Source organism: Leptonotus elevatus, chromosome 11, assembly GCF_054856555.1.
Source record: "Leptonotus elevatus isolate MCC_2025b chromosome 11, RoL_Lele_1.0, whole genome shotgun sequence".
Taxonomy (NCBI): domain Eukaryota; kingdom Metazoa; phylum Chordata; class Actinopteri; order Syngnathiformes; family Syngnathidae; genus Leptonotus; species Leptonotus elevatus.
The window spans coordinates 14,301,125-14,327,974 of NC_141249.1; the positions used below are offsets into that span (position 1 = coordinate 14,301,125).

General features: G+C 41.7%; 2 protein-coding genes across 3 annotated transcripts; one reads left to right on the forward strand and one right to left on the reverse strand.

Annotated features, from left to right (window-relative positions):
• Nucleotides 1-1,604: 1,604 nt before the first annotated feature.
• atp5f1d (ATP synthase F1 subunit delta) lies at nt 1,605-6,755 on the reverse strand. Its single transcript, XM_086090170.1, has 5 exons — nt 6,528-6,755; nt 5,430-5,583; nt 5,236-5,324; nt 3,210-3,344; nt 1,605-1,913 (listed from the first exon to the last, which is right to left on the reverse strand). Exons 1-4 carry the CDS (start codon nt 6,642-6,644, stop codon nt 3,222-3,224), a joined length of 483 nt encoding a protein of 160 aa, XP_085946296.1. The 5' UTR covers nt 6,645-6,755; the 3' UTR covers nt 1,605-1,913; nt 3,210-3,221.
• Nucleotides 6,756-7,602: 847 nt separating this feature from the next.
• On the forward strand, nt 7,603-23,918 carry cbarpb (CACN subunit beta associated regulatory protein b). 2 transcript variants are annotated; one of them, XM_086089263.1, is made up of 10 exons: nt 7,603-7,737; nt 11,871-11,943; nt 12,149-12,300; nt 15,734-15,795; nt 16,286-16,448; nt 17,467-17,638; nt 17,918-18,061; nt 18,157-18,394; nt 19,152-19,332; nt 19,640-23,918. In XM_086089263.1, the coding sequence occupies exons 2-10, from the start codon at nt 11,896-11,898 to the stop codon at nt 21,108-21,110; spliced, it is 2,631 nt and encodes an 876-aa protein (XP_085945389.1). In that variant the 5' UTR covers nt 7,603-7,737; nt 11,871-11,895; the 3' UTR covers nt 21,111-23,918. The 2 variants fall into 2 exon arrangements, with proteins under 2 accessions (XP_085945389.1, XP_085945390.1); XM_086089264.1 differs by lacking the exon at nt 7,603-7,737 and adding an exon at nt 8,837-9,076.
• The last annotated feature ends 2,932 nt before the right edge of the window (nt 23,919-26,850 follow it).

The following is a 26,850-nucleotide window of genomic DNA, read 5'->3' on the forward strand; positions in this document are numbered from 1 at the left end:
GACGAGCCGGGTTCAAGAATGGGTTCTGGTCATGCTATTTAACTGTTACCGCTTCCTAGCTGGGAATCGTCAGACATTATACAATGTTGCTTTTTGAGGAGGGGGGAGGACGCTGAGGGGGAAATGTGTGTGAAGGGTGACATTTGTGGCCTTGACAACAGCTGATGTCATCCCCTCGAGCCTCTGAAATTCATTTTCAGCGGCTTGGGGGAGGAAAAGGTGTTCTCTTCAAAATAACGTACACATGTATTGGAAGTTGTCACTGTATTAAAATTTAAATTATACTTTGAAAGGAGACATTTGTTTTATATGTCCACAGCGGGCTTTTGTTTCCCCCCTTGTTTTTGTGACTCACAGTTGACAACGAGGCACTCTAAAGCAGCCATGCCAGTGGATTATCCAAAAGGAAAGATGCATTTTCAAAGAAGTAGGCATAGCTATAGCTAACTGCATGTCGCAATTACAGATAACTGCTGAAGCAAAGGCATACTGCATGGGGGAGGGGCAACTCGTTTTAGCCACGCCCCCCAATAATATGAAAAACTGACATGCTAGCCATCTACATACATCACATTCTCAGTAATTATCTTCACACGTGTGTATTTAGAAACAAATCTCAAAATGTACTTTACAGTATCTTAAAGGTGAAGTCAACCTTAAACATGTCTTGACAATAATGTTATATGTGACCTCGCGAGTCTAAACATTGCATTCTGACTAATACTACATTTGGGGAATATGAGTCATGAAGCAAAATCCCACCGTTTTTATCGATCTCAGGGGGCAGCCATTTTGCCACTTGTCGACTGAAGATGACATGACAGTTGCTCAGGGCTCAAGCAATGACCAATCACAGCCCACCTGTTCTCTGAAGCGGAGCTGTGATTGGTTGTTACCTGAGACCTGAGCAACTGCGATGTCGACAGCAACTGGCAAAATGGCCGCCTTTTGATATTGATGAAAGGGTTATTATTGTCAATAATTTTGGGGTAAGTTAGCTTCCCCTTTAAAGTAAATTTTCCATAATGTCCTCTTTAAAAATCCTGCTTTAATAGGCAAACTGCTACATACACTAATCAATATCCCCCGTTATAAACTGCATGAAATAGCTGCTTGTGATGCATGTGTTTCATCCAGGCTGTGTGAAGTTTACCTCATGCCCACCAGCAGATTGAAGATTTTGATGAAAGCCTCCTAACGGTCGATCCAAGAGCTAGTTATTTTTATTTCTGATCTGAGACATCGGCCCGCAGGTCCAGCTGTGATTTAAAATAATATCGTGTTTATGGATTCACAAGGAAGCGGGAAGCCTAACCCTCGCATTAGGCCTCCGAGAGTGTTTGGGTGTTAATAAAAAAAAGTTTTTTTTTTTTAAAGTGCTTTCTTTTGCACGCTCTAACATGTTTAAAGGCCTCGAGAGTTTTGACATTCGAAAAAAAAAACTGCTTTGAATCCAGCACGTGAATGAATGTACTGGCGCTTCAAGTTGGTTATGAAACAGGAGAAGGTTCCGGCGTACCACATTAATGGACGTCTTTTTCCAGCTTGATGAGCAAAGCTCGGGGGGTCATCGCTCATAACAAACATGTTATCTCATCTCAAAATGGTTATAATGGTGCTTTATTAGCTTGAAGGGATAACTTAAAAGGTCAGTTAAATAATAATCAGATGATCTGACACTACAGTACTGGCTTTCTTCCCACTTAGCTGATATCTGCTGCCACCAAGAGGCCACACAGGAAATAGTTCAGAAGCATTGGAGGATGAAGTTGAATAAATCAAACAGGCAAAAGTCACCAGATAATTCCAAATAAATGTATTTTGTTTTTTCGTCCACTGTACAAAGCAAGCATGGAACCCACGGGACAGCTGGGGATGTTGAAAGTGTGTTCCACCCAAAAAAATTGCATGACCTGGAAATACAAGGGAAGAAAGAAAACACTGAGTAGTGACAAACACCAAAGTCAAGTGTTAATTAGCTGTCAAATGTCTCACTAGGCACGTCATTGGGTAACCATGCTGGGCAGATCAGCCGAGCAAACGGCAGTAACTAACTGCAATTAGGCTTTTGGAATGGTCATCATCATGGTGAACCGCTAATCTTCACACTTTGATGCTGAGCTGAGCCCTCATCAAAAGTGATCAATGGAAGGATGAAAAAGCACGTATGACTGGCACGAGTTTTGATGCTGCCGATTGGCTTAATGAGAGTGAAGTATATTTTCGCTATGCTATATTTACCCAGTCAGAATCTGAAAAGCATGACATCAGTGAGAAGGCATGCCTCATTTTGGTTGGTCATAGTGACTAGATATGTTCAGTGCTGATGAAGATTAGTCCACATGTTTACATGTCACTGTTTCATGAAAAGTTAACCTGATAAAGCCACAGATTTGTTTGCATTATTGTTAGGATCAATGACGTCGTTAAACCTATTTTACGGGGCTCAAGCATACCTAAAATGTTCTTAAGCCCTCCCTAAATGAATTGGTTGTGTGGTGTGTATGTATGTGTGTGTATATATATATATATATATATATATATATATATATATTTTTTTTTAATATATATATTTCCATGAAACCTAGTGTTGCCCCTGGTTAGGGTGATTTATGACTTACTGACATGAATTTTGTGAAATTGCCATAGTGAAGGCTTAAAAGATTTTCATAAGAAATCATTTACTTTTATTTTAGCATAGGCCTAACCTGTAAAACCAAATAATCTATTTGTGCTAAATTGGATATTGTTTATGGTAATAGAGATTAAATTATTTGCTGTTTGAAAAAAAAAAAAAATACCATGGGAAGAGGACTTTAAAAAATTATCACTTATTAAATCACAATATTGAGGGAAAAAATATTGCTTAATAGATTATTATTTTTTATCATTTAGCTCTACGTATGAACATGCACCAACTTTTTTACTTTGTGTTGCAAGGCAAAATTTGGGGAAATTTAGATACACCACCGCTAGATGGCAGCAACGGACCACACAACATCCAGCCAGCATCCAGCGTCTCACTCACAATTTAAGATACGAGTAAACCGAGTTACGAGCTCAGTTACAGAACAGATTAAACTCAAGGTACCACTGCATACGTCTTAAACCCTACTGGCAAGATATACCAAATGAAGTGGCTGGTGATTGTGAATCAGCTTGCGCAGTACATTTGTTTTAAATCAAACTGAATCGGTGTTGGGCCGTACCACGGGGGAGGGCTACTCCAACGCCTTGATGATGGCCTCGTTGGCGTCTATGCTGATTTGAACCTCGGCCTTTGCCATCTCGTCAGATGTCGTGGCCAAGCTAGCCTGGGCCTTCTCCAGGTTGGCCCTGGCAGCCTGTGGAGGAGTAAGGATGGTGAGTTGTAAAGGGAATGAGAGACAATTGACAGGTACTGGCATTGTGATATAGAGAAAAGATGAACAAACCATTGTTCATTTCCAAATTTGGACACGAGATTTCAATTCCATGATTGTTCAACGAAATCAAACAAACACACAGGTACCAGAGACCATCAAGGCTTAAGCTGGGTATACTCTACACTTACGTATTGATACTTGGATCAAGGACGCTTACTAGCATATAGTGTCTTCACACAAATATGCATTAATTCGCATCGGTATGTAACAGGAACATCTATGAAAGAATACCTACCCTTAAATTAAAAAAATATATATATCAAACCTTGGTGGCATTCACACCGGTCAAATCCATACAACGAATCACCTTCCAAAGTAGACAGAGCAGAACCGGATGGAAGGCGACTCATGACGGAAGTCGGCCGGAGAAAAATCTGAACTGCCGCGTTTGCTCTGAAAGCTCCATTTGTCACAGTGGCGATTAGAAAGTAGAAATGCCAAACATGGCTGGAAGTTAAAGGTCTCCCAGTGGGGATTTGACACATCTGCTATAACTCAACAGTGAGTGACCTTTCCCTCCTTATTAGCAGCGTGGCCTCATGCGCATTGTTGCCGCACACTCGAAGAAGGGGATGGATGGGGGTTTTAATATATATATATATATTATTATTTTTTTAAACTCATTTAGTCTTTCAAAGTCAAGTTGACAGTGGTGTTGCCCAAGGTCAAAAACGAGCCGACATTGAGAGTGCGGTGGCGCATTAACAAGCCTGACATTTAAACGGTCAAGTTCAACTGCGAGGATGACCTGACGGGTCGTCACCGAAGGCTCGGCGGATCGAGATGGGAGGTAATTAGAAATCTTGCACGGGTTCAAAGAATGCGTTCTGCCGTCAAAGAGCATGTCCCTGCAGGGAGATTCGCCGGAGTAAAAGCATGTAATTATCAAACCCTCAACATTTCAGGATGAAGAAAATACCATCTTTCAAATCTCATTTAAACAAACCAAATCCATAAAAGAATCGACTTGCTTGCACTGGGCTCTATTTTTCCTGGAAACAAGCAGAGTTATCCACATAAGACTACAGCTTCAACTGCACAATTTCTGGAGACCGTGTCAACACATTTCAGACAACAGTTTTTAGTTAGCGCTCGCAGATTAACAATTGTCATACATTGGAGGCTGAACTCCCAAACGCCTTAAAGCTTGAAAAATGTGAAATTTGAAATGTAATGGGATTTCAATTGTGGCTTCTCTTGATCTTAAAAACACGATCATCTAATTAAAAAAAACAATTAATGTACCAAACAGTGCGGTGAGTGTGCAAATCTCTGACGTTGTTAAAGTACCCTGAAAGCACCATGTTACCTGCGCAGCAACCGTGTGACACGTATGGGCCGGCAAGGTACTGACAGCTTGTACAATTTTACCACAAGCTTTGCTATTAGGTATGTGTTAAATTATAATTATGGTAAAATATTGTAAAACACTATATATATGCCCCCATAGGTGGGGGCACAGCAGGAATAAGTGATACATTCCTCCATCCTCTCCAAGCTGATTTCACATTAGAACTTGGCGAAAATCTCTTGCCGTTTCCCCTGAAATCACTCCACTATTACATCCAGAAAACATACACCAAAATGTCGTCACAAGCTGCACCCGAATTGGATATTTTTATATTCACTTTGTGCACCGCAGCCTCTACGGCATAGCTTTAACACAACAGTAACAACCCCATACAACACTGATCAGTAAGATTTGCACATTTGGGTATTAAATGATAAAAACTATAAATAGTTGTAGAACATGAACATGGTTTCAATGTGTCTTTTTAGATAATTTTTTTATTTTATTTTTTTTACTCACAGCCGCGTCCAGCTGATCCAGCGGTACGGCCTCCTCAGCTAACAGCTGCACTGAAGAATCGGCATTGACAGTTATGGACCCACTGCTCACTATAAGACAAATCGGGGGGATGTATTCAAGAGGTGAAAAAAACAATAACAACATTATACCATATTCAGGTGTAGTTTGCTGCTATTACGCCGTGTCCGCCTTACCAAAGTATTTAGCAGCTGAGCCATCGTCGTTGAAGACCGTGACGACGCCAGGCCGGAGCACCTGCAAGGTGGGCACGTGGGCGGGCAGGATACCAAACGCGCCGGTGAGTGTGGGTACGTCCACCTGCTTCACACTGACCTCATTGAAGAACACCTGCAAATATGATATAAATATTACGGAGTTGTCCATATTGGAAACCCTTGTCCGGTCCTACAAACAGGCGTGCGTGGGCTTCACGTCAGTAAAAGCAGGGTAGTAAACATCTGAAAATGATGCAGATAATGAAAACACCTGATCTGCTATTAACAGCTAACGTAATGTATAATGAAGGCCTAATTAAAAAAGAAAGTTATTAGCAACATATTGTTGTTTTTTAATGTGAGTATCTTTGCATTATTGAGCTAATAAAACAATTAATTTAATCATAGGAGCAGCAACATAGACATCCTTGCATTTCTAGGGCATTTTTCAAAAATGTAATCTTCTGTAAGCCATTTATTTTTATGGCATTGTTGTAGGATGAGTTTCAAAAGATAATACAGTGGTTTGAGATAGTAGCTTTAGAGTACATTTAAAGATGATTTGCAATAAAACTAAATATGGGGAGTGCATTATTCCTTTTTATTCCAGTTCAGTGATGGCATCTATATTACTTATGGCAGATGGTGCAGATGTTTGTCCAGTTTGTCCACTGCCCACTAAGTACAACTCAAGGTTAGTGAGCTATCATGACAAAAACCAGACAGAATTTCCTGATAGTTTAAAAAAGCAAGTGAAATAGTAGGTATGTCATACACACAAAAATAATTTTGAGTTAACGTGGTTGTCAAAATTTACATTGCAGGTCAAGCATAAATGAATGACAGCAAGCTTTACTAGAAAGGAAAGGCTAACACACTTATAGCACTAGAAATTGCGTAATAATTAATACAAAAAAACCTCGGACAATGCACTGGAGTGCCTGAAAGCACAATACACTGGCATTCGTTGTCGAATGATATTTTAAAAACTCTGACATTGCATTTTAAGCGGATATTGAGCAAGTTGTTCAGCTAATGCTAGCTAGGCCCAGCTAGCATTCCCAACGCCGCGGCTACCTGATTCGGAGAGGCGAAAGTGAAGGACATCTGCGGGGTACCGGTGGCGGCCTCGGCGTAGCAGCGCGCTTGCCTCAGCACGGGAAGAGAACGGCGGAGAAATCTTGCTGCCATCATGTTGGAAAATTCTCACTGGGTTCAAGTACTAGTGAATGACAGAGACCCCCAAAATCCCTTGCGTGTGTGTGTGTGCGCTTGGTGGACAAGGACGTTGGTAACCCACCCACAAGGCTTTGCGACGGCGCAACGCTGTTGGGTAATGTAGTCTTTATGACGGGAAAAAGGAAGGAGCCATACCGGAAGTTTAGATAGATAGATAGATAGATAGATAGATAGATAGATAGATAGATAGATAGATAGATAGATAGATAGATAGATAGATAGATAGATAGATAGATGGATGGATGGATGGATGGATGGATGGATGGATGGATGGATGGATGGATGGATAGATAGATAGATAGATAGATAGATAGATAGATAGATAGATAGATAGATAGATAGATAGATAGATAGATAGATAGATAGATAGATAGATAGATAGGTGGCTGGCTGGCTGAATGAATGAATTTGCCAGGAGATGGCGCCCTAATACTGTTTGAAATACAGTGCTGATGGCTAATGTTGTCTTTGGATGAATGGATAACTAGATAGATAGATAGGTAGATCTGTAGATAGTGTTCCCAGTGCTAATATGAGTATTGCATCATATAATGTGATCATTATTCTGGTAACTCCATTCACGAGTGTTACACATCCATCTGGAATGCACGAATAATTGCGGCGTTCAAACAGACAGATTTACTAGATGGCGCCATAATACTGTTCGAAGCAGTATACACGGCACAGTGAGCACAGAATTATTACTTTTTTCAGGATATTTGGTAAATAACTTTAGTATTTATTAGTAGTTATATTTGCAAAAAATACTGCATTCCAGTGGGAAAATTATTTGGCCGTTATAAATGTACACAACTGTGGGCGAGAAACATAATGTATACTATGGTCAACCCTCGAGCCAGTCGTCTTTACCGAACTGGTGACGTCACCCGCCGCGTCTCTGACTGGCCGGTGGGCGTGTCTTAAACGCAGGGGCTCCCATTCATAAATACCTTTCAGCCGTTTGAAAAGTCACATTCAAAAGTGTTCTCGGCAGACTTTCCTGTGGTTTGCCCCCTTCACCGCTGGCCGGACCACGCAGGTAGAGCAGGTGAGTGCTATGATGTATGTGTGCTTCTTTGTGAAGCCTGATGTGGATGAATGCCTTCGAAGCCGACCGTCTTCATCGCTGCATTCATGCATAAAGACCCGCGGTGTCATCGATTAAGTCCATTTCGCCGTGATTCTGTCTTCTTGGATCTCAAATGCGCTTTAAATGTGTGAATTGGCAGGAAATCGATCACTGTTGTTGAAATATGGCTGCACCATACATATTTTAGTGTTAGTTATAAACAGTGCACACAATGTCACACACGTGTTGGTATAATGCATGCATTATGCAGGGCCTATAAACATTATTAAACATTATTTAAAAATAATAATAATCTGACAGCGCAAAGGCAGCAATATTTAACATCTTGTTTATTGAGTAGTATTTTTCCTCACTGTAACTCACGTTAATGCAAATAGTCAGGAACCAGGTCATACAGTCGCCTTCAAAAACCTTTTTCAACTGCACAGTCGATGGTTTAAGTTACATTTGAACGTTCTTGTCATGTAACAATAAATTAATGTTAGGAAATATGCAAAATGCACAACACAAGTGCAGTTATTTATTTATTTGCATAATAACAACTTGATCGATTAATCATTACTCCTCTACTGATTACTAATCATCACATACATTTTAACAACGCTATGGGGAGGCCTCCAGCAATTAAAGTTCGTCATTCCTTGCCGGGGGAAGGGAGTGCGCTCGGCAGCCGGTGACATGCGCTGAATAACATTTATCGACTGGCTGGGTGACCCGGGCCGAAAATGTTCACAAGACGTGTCTCGCAACCTGAGAGAATGTGATGTGTAGGTGCTGCTGTTTTCGTTAGCAACGGTGCAGCCATGCTAACCACATGTATCGCCATGCTACTAATATTATAAAACGAATAATACGTTCACGTGGCATTCATTTGAGCCTGCCTGCTATCTCCCAGGTGCCTTTCCTTACGTAATGTCCAACTTGACATTTAAGCTACCGTTCTGCCGCTTTGTTTTGCTCCCAGCCGCGCCGCCACGCTGTCCTGTTGCTTTGAGGCCACTGGGCCGCTGCTGAAGGAGGATAGGGGGGGTGGGGGGAGGGCGTTCATCTTGCTTGGACGGAGGCGGATTCTCTCAAGCCACACACACACACATACACACAGACACATCCAGAGCTTCTGCTTCTGATGCTACTGCTGCTTTTTGCTGCTTCTGCGCACTGCCCTCCTCCATCAGGGGTAAGACACTGGAAGCAAGCAGGAGGGTTCGACAAGCTGCGAGCATAGGGTTGTATTTGCAGAATCCGGTGCTCAAGTTACTGCAGTGAGTGGCGGGCATGTTTCTTCTCCCATGTTGTGGTGAGTATCCAGGTTGTGTGTCAATGTGTGTGTGTGTGTGGGGGGGGGGGGGGCGTTTGGTGCTGCAGTAGCAGGATTAATGGCCATGATCTGAAGGAGCCAAGGCATAGCGGCAGCAAGCGGCAGTAGACCTCCGCTTCTGATTAGTAGCAAGCTTGTTTCCGTGATGGGGAGGTAGTTAGACATTGGAGCGAGTTGATGTGCTGGAGTGCTGGCTGATGATTTACACAACACAGATGCTTTGCTTTTTCTGTTTGGAGGATGATTAAACGCATGCATGAGCAGCACGTGAGGGGGTATGTGCTCACAGTTGGGATTTTGCAACGGTTTGCTCAGTCACAGACCCGCCGTTCACATTCGTTCTACTTGTGTTTATTAAGTGCTTTATAGTAGCACTACAAAGCAACAGGAAAATAATTCTCACTGTGGAAAATTTGGGCATAAACTGTACAAATAGTGTTGTTTAGGAACAATGGAAGTGCTCAAAACAGTGATTCCTAATCACAGTGCTTTGCCACAATAGTGTGCCATGAGAGATCCTCCAATTTCATCTCATTGGTCTGAAAAATCATTTATTTGCAACAAATAATATATATCTTTGTTCATCTATCTATGTCAGCCACATATAGTGACAGGAAGAACAATGACATGCTCTTAAACTATGTGGCAGAAGGTACAATTTAACCTGCGTACACACCTGTTGTCATTCATGCAATAGAATAATAGCTTTGTGTTCAACCAGTGATATTTTCATCACGAGAAAAAAAATTCAGACGAAAACCAAACAAAAACTTAAATAGAACGATACGAGACGGTAACTAAAATTGACCGACAATTTCGTCAGTGACGTAAATGTACACGATCCAATCAGAAGGAATGAAACGCGGGTGGGAGAAAAGAACCACTCATTCATTGCGCAACTGTAAAATTTATCTCAAGCAATTATGCACTTTTTTAGGCAAAAACTAAGTTATATTATTGTCTGTTCAACATGTTTCATTGAAACAATTAATAAAGACACAGTTGTATTGTATGCGTGTTAAACTACATTTACAAATAGGTGTGTTCTAATTTTCTGTATAAAAGTTTAAATGTATGCTGAAGGAAAATATCGACTAAAATTGCTCTTTTTTCATCGACTAAAATTGGATTAAAACTAAAATACAATCAGATGACTAAAACTTTAATTAATTTTAGTCAAAAGACTATAACTAAAATTACATTAACATTTCTTGTCAAGATTAACGGCGTGTTCAACTAAACAGGCTCAAATTGAGACGAGATCATCATTATTTCAGTTGATATACTTTTCTGTGATATTTTCCTTTGGTGGTGTGCCTTAAGTCTTGTCAAACATTTTCTTTACAAAAATGTGTTTCATAGTCTAAACACGGGGCAGCCATTTTGTCTTGTACATCCACTTGCTATCCTGAAAATGTCATCACAGCGCCTAAGAGCTCAGGTAACGACTATCACGACTCACCTGTTGTCTGGGCTTGGTCATGTGACATTCACAAAGCTGAGCCCTGAAGCACTGTGATGTCATTTTTAGTCGAAAGCAAGTGGCAAATTGCCCGCCCCCTGAAAAGTATCAAAACAAATGGATTTTGCTGCTTAATTCATATTCCACAAACATAATATTAACTCATTCACTGCCATTGACAGCTATAGACGTCAAAAATTCATTTGAACTATTTTTATGAGTTAATTTTTTTTTCCATTTTTGTTAACAAGAGTATGAAAACCTAGAATTTTTAGAATTATTTTTTTTGGTACATTTAGAACAGATATAACATTTTTGATTAATCGTAAGTTAACTAGTGAAGTCATGCGATTAATTAGGACTACAAATTTTAATCGCCTGATGCCCCTAATTTTTAATAAGCTTTTCTATTTTTTCTTTTAAAAAAAAGTCTTTATTTTTTCATTTTTAATAAAAAGTATTTTTTTTTTTAAAGATTATAAAAAATGTGGGGCGTCGGGCGATAATTTTTTTTAAACGTAATTAATCGCATGTCTTCACTAGTTAACCCATGATTAATCACAGATGTTATATTTGTTCTAATACAAAGAAAAATCTATGTTTTCATACTTTTGTTAACAAAAGTGGGAAAAAACGTTAAACTAATAGAAATAGTTCAAATGACTTTTTGACGTCTATACCCGTCAATGGCAGTGAACGAGTTCATCAGAATAATGTGGTAATTATTGTGAAGAACATTTTTGACTACTCGCTGTATATGTTTGTTGGTGTCCTGTAGTTTAAGAAGAGCATATTGTCAACAAATCAAGACAAGTGTCTGTCATTGCTAGACTCGGCATGCTAATGCTAAAAAGCTCCCCAACAAAAGAGATGCAGGCACACACGTACACAATAACAAATTCAACAACAACTCAATTTCTTTATGATGTGATGAATTACTCACATCCCTAGTAATGTGGTTCATTTCTGTACAGAAAGTCAAGAAGGTCACGGAAGGAAAATGGCGATGCCTTGAAGCGCTTACTGAACCCGTCCGCTCAGATTGCTGTGATGTTCTGAGCAGTGTTACAGTCCTCAGTTCATTTCTTACTTCCACTCGGATCGTCATCGGTGGCGCTCGGCGTTCACGTGCAATCACTATGAGTAGCTGTCGTCTGTCGTTAGGCTCCAGCTCGCTTACTTGATTTAATGCAAGCAAGGCATTGTGGAAGTGGAGATAAAAGGCAGCCGCCTGTCTGTTCTGCGTTGACTTTTGCGACTTGATGAGCAGCTCCCGTAGCGGCCGTTTCCTGTTTGTGTGTTGTCTCTCAGGGGGACTCCATAGTTGGCCTGGACCATGAGCTATGAGTCTACCGTCTGGAACATCCTACCAGAAAACTCCACTGTAAGTCTGGTGCCATGTCAAACTTCCTGTGTTTGTACGTTCGGTGCATCCACTGCCCTCGTTAATGAACAACTTCCTGACCTGGATCCGGAATGAGTGAATCAAAGATCCAATCCCAAGTTTAATTTCCTCGTCACAAAGAGACAATATGATGATGTGCTCTGTCTGTCTGTCTATCTAACTACTGTATCTAATCACATTTTAGGAGGTACCGCTTGAGACGGAGGAGCAGCAAGATGGCTACGTGCTTCTCCTGGTGATCCTGTCCATCTTCCTGGCGGGGACGTTGATTTTTGTCTCCATCATCCTCATCACCTGCCGCCGTTGCTGCAGAGGAGGAGGCCAATGCTGCGATAGGTACGAAGATGCAAAAAATTTTGTTTTGGGGATCGGAAGGTGCTTGTCATTAGAAGGACAGGTGCGTCTGGCCCATTTCCAAATGCAAGCGCCCACAAGATTTGAGCGATCAGAAGATGCTTTTTTAACGAGAACCACACAGTACTTAGTGTAATTAGTTTTATCAACAAAAATAATGACTTGCCTTAAAAATGATATGATCCACCTAATCCCTCACACATCTTCTTGATTATCAAAATAATTATCAATTGATATGATAATAGTTTAGATGTCGATTAATCACTCAATCCTTGCACCTCTACATTGCGTAAAATGTATTTTTGTTAATATTTTTGGGTGCCTGGAGCCGATTATTTGGATTCATATTATTTCCTATGGGAAATAATGCTTCAGTTTTCAGACAATTTGGTTTTACTTTTTTGAATGATTCATCAGTTTAACATGAAGTGGAATTTCTAATAGAGCTGGGTTTTAAAAAATCTAATAATTGATATTGAATCGATTTTCATTTTCAAGCCCGATATCGATTCATAAAACCATGAATTATTTTGTATATATTTTTCCCATAAATGCTTAAAAAAATAAAATTTTATAGGACAAATATTTTTTTTGTATCTTACTGTTTTCTTGAAATTTAGTATTAAAGGGACAGTAACATGAAAATGCTAATTGCTCACCAAAAGCATCACCAAAGTGGTGTTTTCCTCCATTTGCCCCTCTATGAGAAATTCTAGGTCATTCTACTCTCCAAGAACCAGCCCCTCCCAACCTGAGAAAACAAGCGTGCTCACTGTATGACATTATTAGGTGCGGCCCCACCCCTGCACCGCCTCTGCGGACTAAACGCACGCCCACTTTCTCTTAGACCTCCATGGGAGAGTGACAAAAGTAGCCTTTATCAGTAAACATTCTGTCCACATAAATTGAAAGCAGTCAATTATCCTTCACATTTGCAATGCCAAAGTGCAATGACAATTGGCCGTCTTAAAAATTGATGTGCCGTAATTAATCGATATCGGACTGAATTGAAGTGAATCGAATCAGAAATGTTTTTATTTTAATTCAATCGGTTGAGGAAATTAGAAACGATCCCCAGCCCTAATTTCTACCATCTAAAATGGTCACAACTGTGAAACAATCCCTTGCTAGTGTGGCCCCTTTAAGGCCTGAGCAAAGGCATGAGCGAGGAAACGTAGTAGTGCAAGGTGTGAAGGAAGCCCCTCGGGAGGTGCAGCTCACACCCACATAGAAACGCCAGTCTTACTGATTCATTATTCAACTTGTTGCTAGGCACAACCTGTGGCTCACAATGGGAGATGTTACAATATAAAATGAATCTTCTCAATGAATCCACTCTGAGGGAAACATAAAGCACTGTTTACTATTTATGACTATTACACTCAACATAACATCCATTCACACTGAAATTGTGCATTACTCATAACTTTATTTGATCCGAGGCCGAACGGGAACAGTGAATTCTCGCAAATAATTGATGCTACCGTAAATGTGATTACAACTGCCTATATTAATAGTTGAAATCTTAAATATACCATAAACTGCTGGATTTACACGCCATCAATGTTTCACTGAGCTGTTGTAGTCTACATTAAATTGCTGGATTGGTTGAGAAACTGCCACGCTTTCAACATGTTTGACTGGTTTACATGCACGTGCTTTCTTCAACACATCGCATTTATTAACTCATTAACTGCCATTGACGGCTATAAACGTCAAAAATTCATTTTAACTATTTGTATTAGTTTAAAAAAAAATCCACTTTTGTTGAAAATCTAGATTTTTTTATTGTACATTTAGTTTTGTACATACAATTTGCGATTAATCGCGAGTTAACTAGTGAAGTCATGCGATTAATTACTATTAAAAACTTTAATCGCCTGACGCCCCGAATTTTTAATCATATTTTCTTTCTTTTTCTTTTTTTATTATTCATTCCCTGCCGTTGACGGCTATAAACGTCGAAAAATCATTTGAACTATTTCTATTAGTTTAACATTTGTTTCCACTTTTGTTAACAATAGTATGAAAACCTAGAATTTTTTTTATTGTACATTTAGAACATATAGAATTTGTGATTAATCGTGAGTTAACTAGTGAAGTCATGTGATTAATTACAATTAAAAACATTTAATCGCCTCTTGCCCCAAATTTTTAATAATCTTTTTTTTTTAAATGAATTTATGGCAGTGAATGAGTTAAATATGTCTACTTACATAATAGATGAGGCCCGTTGGAATTGCATATGAAGCTTCCTGCACAACAATCCAGTGTGCAAAAGTCCCAAAAGCGTCTTTAGCGCGATTACCTCACGAGCAGACACTCAGTCGTTATTGCATGTTTACAATTGAACTGGGATGTTGTTGTTTTTGGTTTATTCATTTCTTAATATTTTACAGCAGCACCCATCATCTCGCGCACGCGAAAAAAATGAGAGCAGCAAATAAACAGAGCACCAAGCCGCCAAAAGGCGACGAAGGGCTTTGGCGGGTGAGAGCAGAGCGCAATCAGACGGACTGGTACAAATGACGAGTGTAATGAGATTTCATCGCAGCCATCGGCGGTGATTAATCTCACCCCCCGCCGCACCCCACCTCTCTCTACACACACATACACACCGACATGAAAACTGTGGGAGCCACACAGGAAATGAAAGACAAGAGAAAGCTGAGAGCTGGGATGACACACAAACACACCCACATGCATGAAGCTCATAGCTCATAGAAATCAGACGGATGGAAATGACTGGAAGGGGATTTCATTCTCTTTTCTCTTCCTCATAAAGTAAATGACAGGCCTGGGATTTCACTTGGATGGAGAAAGGCAAGCAAAGATGTTTAACCAAACACAGAGTATGTGACTAAAGCTTGTTGTTTTTATTCAGGCACATTAGCGTTCACATTTTTACATTGCATTATTACTTTTTGGGCACCCTTTTATGACATCAGGCCTGGCCTGGTGAGTGACGTGGGCGTCAAAGTTCTGATATACAAATTCTTGTGATGTATTGAAAATGGTTTGCTTCCATATGTCGATTATCATGCCATCACATGATTGTTTTCTGTTATGATACAGTCATTGGCATTGCTGACGAGTAATTTTTTCCAGAACTGACTTCCTACAGATTTCTGATTGGCCAAATTGTCCTTACGGTTACAGGTTATAGTGCCACACGGCTAACTAAACAAAGCCAAACTACATTTGAATGCAACATGAGTTGTGGATAGATGTGTGGGGGAAAAGTGCAAGCTAACAAAGCACTATCTGACTGACATGATTTAGCCCCTCTTGTCTTGGAGCTATTTTTCAAACAGGCAACTGAAGCATCAGCTGCTGTATTTGTTCCTCTGGCTTGATGTGAAAACGAGACAGAGCAGCGTAATGCATTTAAATGTTGTTGTTTTTTGTGCCGCAGTGGCAGCGATGATGCCGAGAAAACCAACGCTACATACACGGAGGAGTCTCAGCCCACCCATGGTAAGCGTGGGTGGTGTGTGTGTGTGTGTGTGTGTGTGTGTGTGTGTGTGTGTGTGTGTGTGTGTGTGTGTGTGTGTGTGTGTGTGTGTGTGTGGGGTGTGTGTGTGTGTGTGTGTGTGTGTGTGTGTGTGTGTGTGTGTGTGTGTAGGGGGGTACAATGATTGATAGAGGGAGGAGTAATAGAAGAAAGATGCAGGGCACAGTGATGCTTTTATCATGTCAGCACAATGTCTAATCTACTGCATTAAAAAAAACTGCAATTTTTCGAGCGAATTGCTTAAAGCGCTCGCACATTTTGATACTCTGCGGACCATTGAATGCACTCTGTCTCTGCAGAAAATGATTGAATAAACGGCAGCATGAAACTGCTTTTCTCAGGCATTTTTGATGAATGAGATTCAGCAGTCAGCAGCCAATATATCAGATGGTTCCCCTCTGTTAAATGATCTAACAACCGCAATCACTTTTGTTAATTTTTGTCTCCGGGTAGAAATCACTATCAGGGTGGATGAGTCCGACTGCCTGTCAATGGCCAGCTCTCATGACCAGGAGACCGAGCGCTTCCTCTCGACGGGAATCATGGGACGCCGCGTCTCCTTCAACGAGGCGGCGCTCTTCGATCACGGCAAGAAGGCCCAAGAGAAGGGTCGCAGGTTAGAGAGAAATGCAAGCAAAGGTGGTCACATTCACCTATCCATCCATTTTGTATATTGCGTCTGTCCTCATTTGGTGTCATAGCTGAGCTGGAGCCTATCCCGGCTGAATTTGGGCGAGAGGCAAGGTACACCCTGGACTGGTCACCAACCAATTACAGGGCACATCTAGACAAGTAAATGTTCACATGCTCAGTCACACCGTTGGAAAATTTCGAGCCGTCAATTGATCGAACATCTGTTTAGCTTTTGGTTTTGATTGAAATGATCTCCTTCACTCCCAGCCATTTTCACAGAAACAACCTCCTTCGCTGCCGGCTGTTTTACTGGATTTTGACTGATTTTTCAAGGCCCACAGAATATTGTGTTCTATTGCTATAAAAAAAAAACATTGAAACTACCAAAAGAAAGATTAGAGTCTCTTCTTTCATCAGGAAAAAAAAGTATATTTCTATCTGTTTCCGTTCTGCAGCAATTAGCGTTAGAATATAGCTAAGTTTCATCATTATTCACAAATCTGTTTAAAACAGTGGGGAAAAAGCTTTTTGCAACATGGCCCTGGGTTGATCTCTTATACTCTGCTGCCACCTGCTGGCCATTTTTGTAATAACTACCATTGCTTCAAGCGTTCTCTTCAGTTCAGAGGCTTCATCAAAGCCTTCTGTACGCTCTAGCATAAAAAAATAAAAAACGTATGAATATGTTTTTGGGACCATGGTAATATTAAAAATCCAACATATTTATATGTTTTTGGGAGCAAATGAGTTTTAAGATTTAAGAAGACAAGAGCATTGCACATATTGAAACCTTAACGATCGTCCATACATAACTATTCAGTCAATCCAATCTATCCATCGATCCAATGTTCCATTTTTATTCTCTGACAGCTGCAGGCTGGAAGGAGTGACAAAATCACAAATAACTGTGCATCAGCATGAACTGAACTGTATACTGGCTGGTGGAAATGAGGTACTGCTCTACCTATCTGGTAATTTTTTTCGGCAACTTTCAATTTCAGATACACTCTGACTGAGGGAGATTTTCACCACCTCAAGAACGCACGGCTAACGCACCTCCACATTTCGCCCCCGGCGCTCAAGATAGTCACCATCCACGAGTGCGACTCGGCGGAGAACACCATCGCCATGACAACGCGCCCTGTCGCCAAGTCGGCGCTCTCCATCTTCCAGGTGACACGCCCAACCGGTTACTTTTGCCCTGTTGCGTCATTGCTCATGACGTACTCCAGTGGTGAATATCAGTCACCTCAGTCAGGACGAGAGCACAAAACAAAACTGGTTCCATCACCTGATCTTGCAGCCTGGGAGTGGAGTGAGTCTGGATTTGACCCTTACTCATAGGTGGAGTTGGGAAAAATATAGTAATGGTACCTTTTTTTTGCCAGTCCAGTCTGATTATTCATTTTGTGATGCAATAGTTCGACTCACCTTGTGTTTGAACCCCTTCAGCCCATGCTGTGTCCCCTGCCGCAAACTGCACTGACCAGCTTGAGCCCCAATTCCAGCTCTGCTCTCCCCGGAGACACTCTCAACTCAACTGTGGTGGGGGCCAGTTTTAGTGCAAATGCTACTGCTAAGACAAACGGAGGGTCTGTAAGTCACCTCCCATTATATTACTCCGCACATATCTGGAGGCATATCTATAAGAGCCTGAGGTAGAACATCAATGCTGCATTCCGTCTGTTCAGATGGAGATGATCGCAGCAGGGTCCCGGGGTCGAGGCTGCAGCATCAGTACGGGAGGAGGGACGGCCCCCGCCAGCACTGTCCCCCCTCCGAGCAGCAGCCCAGGAGGCCAAGGTCCAGTACAGCAGTTTTTCACTAAACTTCGGCGCCACGCAAGCCTGGAGGGGGCCAGTCCCTATTTCAAGATTAAGAAATGGAAGCTGGACAGCAGCCAGAGAGCTTCAAGTCTGGACATGAGAGGTAACAAACACTCCATTGAGTGAAGTGGATTCCTGTAGAATCATTTTAATATCTATTGGATAACAAGAAACGTGGCCCAATCCTCCGAGCTCTTTGTAATTATATAAGTGAATACCCTTTCAGAAAGGCATGTGCAGTCCAAGTACAAAACATTAGGCTTGCTTAGAGATGCCATGTAAATCCGTTATGTCCAACGCTCCAGTCATTTTGCCGTAAACTCAAAAGTAACAAAATACTCTTCGCATAACTCCAGCGTTACAGTGCTGATTAAGTGACAACTGAATGTAAAAAACTGAGAAAGTTCTTCATTGAAAGAGCTTATTTACGTAACCATACTTCTAGTTTCATGCCCGTCATGTATTGTGGCACAATAATAATAATATATTCCATTGTTTGGCTTAGCTGCTTCGGTGTAAGACAAATATGAACCAGAGTGCCGCGGTAATGAACTGTGAGAGTCCTTCTGGCTGCTCTGACTGGTTGGATATGCACAAACAACACAGAGGACAGATGGCTTGGTGACTCAAAGTTTGGGTGTTCCAAGTCAATTTAAGCCCCTGAGTGAATCCTTCCTGCCACCACACAACACGCACACACTATCGACTGCAAAATGAGTTTTTCCAAAGATGATCTCAAAATCTCCTACAGATGCCTGAACAGCTGATGGTAGATTTATTCAGAATTAGGTATCAGTTCCCAGCCTACTGTCACTAAACTTTCTTAACTTCATCTGCTTTCTGCGCTTGCCGTGAGTCAGGCTCACCGAAGAGAAGGCAGTTCCAGCGTCAACGGGCCGCCAGTGAGAGCATGGACCAGGACGACAACGACACACACCACATTGACCTCATCCAGTACATCGCCCGCACCCAAGACATCGCCTATTGTCCCGGTCGGCCTGTGCTCTCTCCTCCATCTGCACCACCCCCTTCCCTCGGCAGGTATCTTTAATTCCCTTGCCATTCATCCTGTCCACTGCTTCGCTTTGCAATCATTTTGCAAAAATGTTCAGCGATGATATGCAACAGGGTCAGCGTTGCAGGGCTTCCTCGGGGTTCCATATATTTGAACAAGTCACTAAATACTGTAGTACTCAGCTAAGTGTAAGGACATGCCACGGCAGCCATTGCAAGTCATAACAATCATTCCGTGCTCTGTGAAAACAGCCGTTGAATGTAATATTCATTCATGCTCTGACACTGTCATTTTGCATGTTTCCTTTTCCTCTTTCCCTGTGCGCAACCACAGGGTAGAGGTAGAGGTGATGGTGGAGCCCACCTGCAGCCATACTGGACCAGGGGTGATTGGCCTGTCCCCTGATCCCCAAGATGAAGGGCTTTCCCTGGGGACAAGGGAAAGCTCTGAGCCTCTAGCACCGCAGGACCCCCAGACACTTTACAGAGACATTTGGACCTTACGTGCATCACTGGAACAATATGCTGCCTCTGACCAAAGCAGCAATAATGATAGGAACTCTGTCTGCAGCGATGCTGACAGCGTGTGTACAGAAAAAGAACGAGAAGAGCTCCCCAGCTGCTCATCCCAGGATTTAGGGGATGAAACAGAAGGTGCGGAGGATGACAAGGAGTTTTTGGTGTACATGGATGAGACAATGGGGGCAAAGGGTGGAAGAAGTAGGAAACAACAAAGTACTGAATCTGAGCGAGGGGGGAGCGACGGTGAGACGAGTACTCGTAAATTGCTGCAAATGGATAGTGGCTACGCATCAATAGAGGCCCCTTCTCGTGGCGCTGAAGAATTGCGGATGTTTGGAAGCAGCAGCCCGAAGGAGAGAACAGCCCATGAGAAGAGGCACCACTTCACCAAGGCAGGGCGATCTGGCACGATCGGTGAGAGCTTTGAGTCTCACCTCTTTGAGGAAGATCCTGGCGATGAGCAATTGCTGGGCGCCAGTGGAGGTGTTTCCATAGAAACTGGTGTCGGTCCACAGACCTGGTTTCCATACGGTCAGATGATCACCCCTCGGGAGGCTTCACAACCTCCCACTCAACCTACAACCTTTCATCGGAGAGACTACAGCATTGATGAGAAAACGGATGCGCTCTTCCACGAGTTTCTCCGACACGACCCTCAATTTGACCAGCAGGAATCACCGCTAAGGAAGCACCGGTCCCGAATCCATCTTCGAAAGCAGTGGCAGAGACACAAACAGTGGAGCGATCCTGGTGTCAGACACTTCCATTCCTCTTTCGAGAGACAACGAACTCCACTTCGGAGGGGTGACAGTGTTAACTGCCCAATGGATACAAGCTACCATAGCATACTCCCCCGCATTGTCAGTGCACCCGATGAGGAGACCAGCGACGGCAGCACCCCCGAAACTCCCAAAATAGAGACTACAACTAGCGAGGTTGTAGGGAAGGAGAAAGAGCAAGGTTCCACCGAAGACCACACATCATCACCACATCTTCAACCAACAGTCCCTGAGAAAGACGAAGGGCAGAGTGAGCATCCAGAGACTCAGGAGGACAGCAAACTGCCCGGACACTCTTTAGAACCTTCGGACGAGCGGTCACCCATTCAGCCACCTGACTCATCAGGCTACGGCCCACAAACCATCACAGCAGAGCTCACGGACAAACTGACTGCTAACTTAGACGAGAGGCTATATACGGGCCTTCGAAAGACCAAGGACACAGCGACTGAGTGTTTGACTGTGACGGCTACACATGCTTCTCCAGATCACAGTCCGGTGTAGCTCCACTCGTCTTCACGGTCAACCCCATAGCCACTGATAAACACTCATGGCTCAGTTTTGATGATTCACAATGAATTTGAAATTAGATAACCCAACCAACCAGGCGGTACGTTTCAGTTTGCTTTGCTTTGGTAATGTTTTAAACCCTTATCTGGACACAAATCATTCAAATCTAAGAGTGTTAGCTACAATGAAAAAGTCTGGTGATGCATGCATATGCAAATAAGAAAATTTGCATCCATGGTCATTTTTAAATGGCACCTATTTTTGTCTTCCGTTGTCACAGAAGTATCTGTGAACCAATCAAATGGCAGTGGTATGTGTAACTCCACTCTACCACTGTCAAACAATTCCGTACTCTCACTAAAACAGACCTGTTTTTGTTTTTTTATATTCCCTTTACAACTTTTGAGGGTAAGGAATGTAAAAAAACAAAAAAAAAGGAGCGTCATACCATACCAAAATGAATCAAACTGTATCGCTTGGTGGTAATTCAATTTTCTAGATCATTGGTGAATAATTTCGAGAGTCGAATGTTATGACGCAGTTGAACATTGATTTTTGTTTTGTCTTCTAGTAAGTAATGTTAAGTTATGGAATGGTGTCGCTGTTCCACTGTGTTGCAAGTAAAGTGGTAGAGGTGTTGACTAATCTATAACAAAATACTACTATAAATTAAGTTATTTTATTACTATTTATAGGATTTTTTTAATGCCACAGTAGGAGTTGTTTCAAGCCTACCGTTTTAAAAATGTTCTGAATTTCATAGACACACATATATAATATCTTCTGACATGCGTCGAATCCCGCCAGGTGTTTCAGGTTAAGCTAGTTGCTCTGATCACTAGTTTGCCTAATCATCAGTTGGGACTCTCACATTTATTGCCTGGTTTTGTACTTACTTTACTCTATGTAAGCAGAAACGAGTCACAAAAGTTGCATTATAAAACACTGACACTTTCCATTCCATGGGTAATTAGCTTGCTAGCTGCTAGCATTGCTCCTATTAGTGCTGACATGAAAACTGCATCATTTTCTATACATGGTGGTCAGATAGAATAATAGTGTAGTTTGCAAAACGTCATAGATTTTCTCGCACAATCTGCTTCAATGTTGTTATTCACGAGTAGCTAAATATATTTTTGTATGTGCTTTTGAGTGTGAAAGCGCTAGACATGTCAATCCATGTTTTAAGCAGCACGGGACTGTGGCCAACCCTTCATGCACTGTAGGTCCGGTCCTGGTCTTGTGGAGGTTTGCAGTTTTGCGATAGCAGTGAGATAAAAGGCTCGCTCTCACGAATGTTTGCGGTTTTTGTTGGAATTCTATGAAAGGCATGATTTTTTGTGCATGAGGCTCAACAGAGAGGGCTTTATTTGCCTTGCATCCGACATCCTTGTGTTTCCCGTCCGTGTATCCTCGTCTGCCTCTGAGAAAGATGACAGCGGAGGTGATGCCTGCCAACTTACAATGTACCCCATAGCCAATCATGTTTTGCTCCTAGATCTCTTTGCTTGATTATAAACCCTGTTTTGATGATAGAACACAATTCCCTCGGGCTTCCTGCCTCATGCGCAGCGAGGGGATCCGCTGCAGAGCGTGGTGTTGAATATAAAGGACAACAGCGGAGGGGAAGCCCTCGTTTCGTGTCTCCTTCTTTCCTTTCTGAGCCTGTTGCAATGCGGTGCATCTGCAGTTCAGGTTTGAAGGATGAAGTTCCCGGAAAATCAAGATTCAGCACGCTGGCACTAAAACTTAAATCACCATTTTGAGTTGATCATGCAGATATATTAGTTTGTGTCCAACTGAACCGAACATTCATATGAACAGATTAGTTGTAACTGAAGTGTTTTCTATGAGATAGATGGATGGATATTTTTGGGTCCATTTATCCTACACATATAAAGGGGGGTGGGGCAAATTGATAAGAAGCATCCATCTTTTATGCCTCGAGTCCTCAGTAGGGTTGCAGGTGAACTGGAGTCTATTACAGCTGACATTGGGTGAGAGTTATGTACACCCTGGACTGATCACCAGCCAACTGCAAGCCACTTTTAGACAAGCAATCATTCACACTGATGAACAATTTAGAGTCTTCATTAATTAATTAATCTAACTTGCTTCTCTTTTCTTTTTCTTTTTTTTTCTTTTTTTTTGGGAGAAACTCGTAAACTCTACACAGGAGGACCCTAGTCTAGAATTGGTCTCAGAGTAGTTGACTGTGAGGTAAACATACTAATGTAAAAAAAAATTGTAAAGGAAAAAGCCTGCCACAGTTGGCGCTTCTCCTCAACCCGCAGTTAAGCTCGGTTGAGTAGAAGCACCTGTGGCTAAAGCCAAACTGTGGCAGGGTTTCTACCTTTTGGTCCTGGAATTGATTACAGTTGTATAGTTCTAACAGAAAGTGTGCACACTGGAGCGGTAATAGCTTATTTACTGTAAGTGGTTGTGAAAAAACTGGACGAAACACACTGGATTGGGATTGTGCTGGTGTCACCATCTTAAAATCCCAAATGAGGATAAACATTTATTTTTTCTTACCTCACAGCTCGCCTATAATGGCCTTAAAGGGACAAACAGGTGGACCAACATATTTGCTTTGAATGCTTATCAAGCAAGCACATTGAATGAGTTTTCATCATTATTCTCAAAACTGCTTTGGAAAAGACTCGGTGGGATTTGCAGTTAATGCACATTTATCTATTATCGCCAACTACTGGCCTGGCATGCACATTACAGTGTTTTTCAGTCATTCCTGTGTTGAATCTTTACATGAAATCTATCCATAAACCCAAAGTAAAAATAAAATTGTGATTGCTTTCTTAGAATGTTGATGACTCTTCTACATAATGCGTAACACAATCTTGCTGAGAGAACGTACAAACAAGCCAAACCAATCACTTGACCTCCTGAGGAGAGGAACTAAATGCACTTCGTCTCTTTTTTTTTATTATTGGGCTCTATGGTGAGGATGATGCTCCTTTTCCAGACGGCCCAGATTAGATCTCTCGCCTCTTGAGGCTGAGTGGACTCTGAGGCTCATTAGGGGAACAATGGCTCTGATGGAAGGAAGTGATTTCAAATAAGTAGCTGCCGCAGCGGCCTCTACTATATTTATTTATTTATTTCATCGGTTCCCCCGGACAGCGTTTTCGATGCCACACAACACATGCTCTCTAACATGTTTCTCGAGCAATTGGAAGATGGAAATGGAATATTGCTTTGAAGTGATTTTGAGTCATCTATGACCACAAAAACTACTCATCGGATATAGAGGGCAAAAGGCACTGGCCATTAATCCAGAAAAGTTACGAATGCTACGATTACGAAGGGAAACACTTCACTGAAAATATTATATTTAGTCTAAAAACTAGAGAGTGAACGCTCCAAAGTGACTAAACACAGTCCTGTGGTGCTACTGGTTGATTTCTTCCATTCATGCACAAATTATGATAACCTACATCCCGACTTTTAATGTGTTTTTTTTTTTTTTACAAAAATTTATTCATGGATGGATGGATGGATGGATGAAAATTAGCCTTTATTTGAAGACCCTTTTATGTCAAGATGGGTAAATTACCATCTCGAGTATTTTGTGTCTCCGCAGGGTGTTCCCAGTGCTAATATGAGTATTGCGTCATATCATGTGATCATTATTCTGGCAACTCCATTCACGAGTGTTACACATCCATCTGGAATGCACGAATAATTGCGGCGTTGCCCGCTTTTTCGCGTCGTGTTTTTCGCCGGTCCGCCCACGCGTGGCACATTTCAAGACACGGTAGAAAAATACACACACATGAATGAACACGTCTTCTTCTTCGCCCTCCTCCTTGCGACACCTCGCCTCCCCAAAGGGACGCTGTGAGGAAAACCGACCACCCCCCCCCCTCCCTTTATCTTCTCCCTCTTCACGCCCACGCAATCCTATCATCACCCTCAAAAGACAATTATGCTGTTTCTTTCCCTCACGTCCAACCCACGCACTTTTCCCACCTCCTCCTTTGTTCAAAAAAAATCTTTCTACCATCTTCCTTTCCCGTCTTTTCTCACCATCCTTCTCCGTCTCTCCAGGGAACTTAAAAGTTCCGGTCCAATTTATTGCATGTCAACTGTGACGGCTTGACAGCCGCACGCCCCCACGCAGCCACCAGTTAATTAAACCCCGGCGAGATACGATGGCTTGATGGCACACACTGTCAGCTTGTACAGAGCTTGTTAGCCTGTGCTACCTTGTGTTGCCATAACCCTAAAGCCTCATTTATTCTCTTCTTAGAGGCTTTGGTCCATATGCTTTGTTAATCTTGTCAGTAGTTCTTTTCTTTCCGTCTGCTGGAAAGTTATGGCTCAAACGTTGCAAGTACGACTAGAAACAGTGGTCAAAGAGTTTTGTATTTTGTAACGGAAATCTAATAGAGCAGGTTGCTAAACGTGATCAGATTACAATGTCTTTAGCTGTGCATGTGGTTCTTTGCCGAATGTTATTCTTGTACGCTCTGTTCCGGGTAACATCTTACTTTTTTTTTTTATGATTTGGAAGCTGATCTTGTTTAGTGTGAAAGCAACAGCGGCTATCCAGATTCTTTGTTACAAGGATTAAAAACAAGACCACTCTTGGGATTTCCCAGTGTTTGTAATGTAGAAACAACTGCTACTATAATCACTATTTTTGGAGGTTTTTGGTGCTTGCTCCCAAAATCGCATATAAATGTTCTATTTTAAATATTGACATAATTCCAAAAACTTATTTATACGTTTTTTATGTGTTTTTTTTCATACTAGAGCATACAGAAGGCTTTGATGCCGCCTCTGACCTGAAGAGGTCACTTAAAGCAATGGCAGTTATTACAAAAAACGGCCAGCAGTTGGCAGCAGAGTATAAGAGATCAACCATGTTTCAAAAAGCTATTTTCCCCAGTGTTTTCAACAGGTTTGTGAATAATGATGAAACTTAACTATATTCTAATGCTAATTGCTGCAAAACGGAAACAGATACAAGTATACTTTTTTTTTTCCTGATGAAAGAAGAGACTCTAATCTTTCTTTTGGTAGGTTCCATGTTTTTATAGCAATAGAACACAATATTCTGTGGGTATTGCAAAATCTGCCAAAATCCAGTAAAACAGCCGGGAGCAAAGGGGGTTGCTTCAGCGAAAATGGCTGGGAGTGAATAAGTTACATTTAAACTAGCACCCTTTTTTTAAATGGATTTCTATTCAGGAGTACCTGTCTTATGATATATATTTTGAGCTTATTAATAGTGCGCAAAGAACTAGCTTGCGCTGCAGCGTACGAATATGTCGTCAGACAGCACAAAATGGCATACTCAGTTACTGCCATACATGGTTTTATTGTATTGGTTTATATTTATGGCCTAGATTGGCCTATTTACTGTATTTGATGCCGTTATGGCAGATTAGTGATATACTACTTATGTGCAATTTTGGTTGAATCGCCAACGTAATTGTAAATAAAGCCCCCCCCCCCCCCCCTCTGTAGTTTGTTTTCACTTGCTATGAAGGACCAGAAAGAGGACTGCAAGTCGTGACTCGTGACCACCTTCCAAGCCAACCGTAACGCACGTAACTTAAGCTCGTTCATCTGAAATGCTGATTCCGTGATGTTGTTTTGGTTAGCAACAGGGTCCAAATTGGCTCCAACAGACCCACTAGCTCCCCTGAATGTTGTGCTAGCTTTCCATCCTCCTGTTGAACAATATTTCACTCCATCATATCTGTAT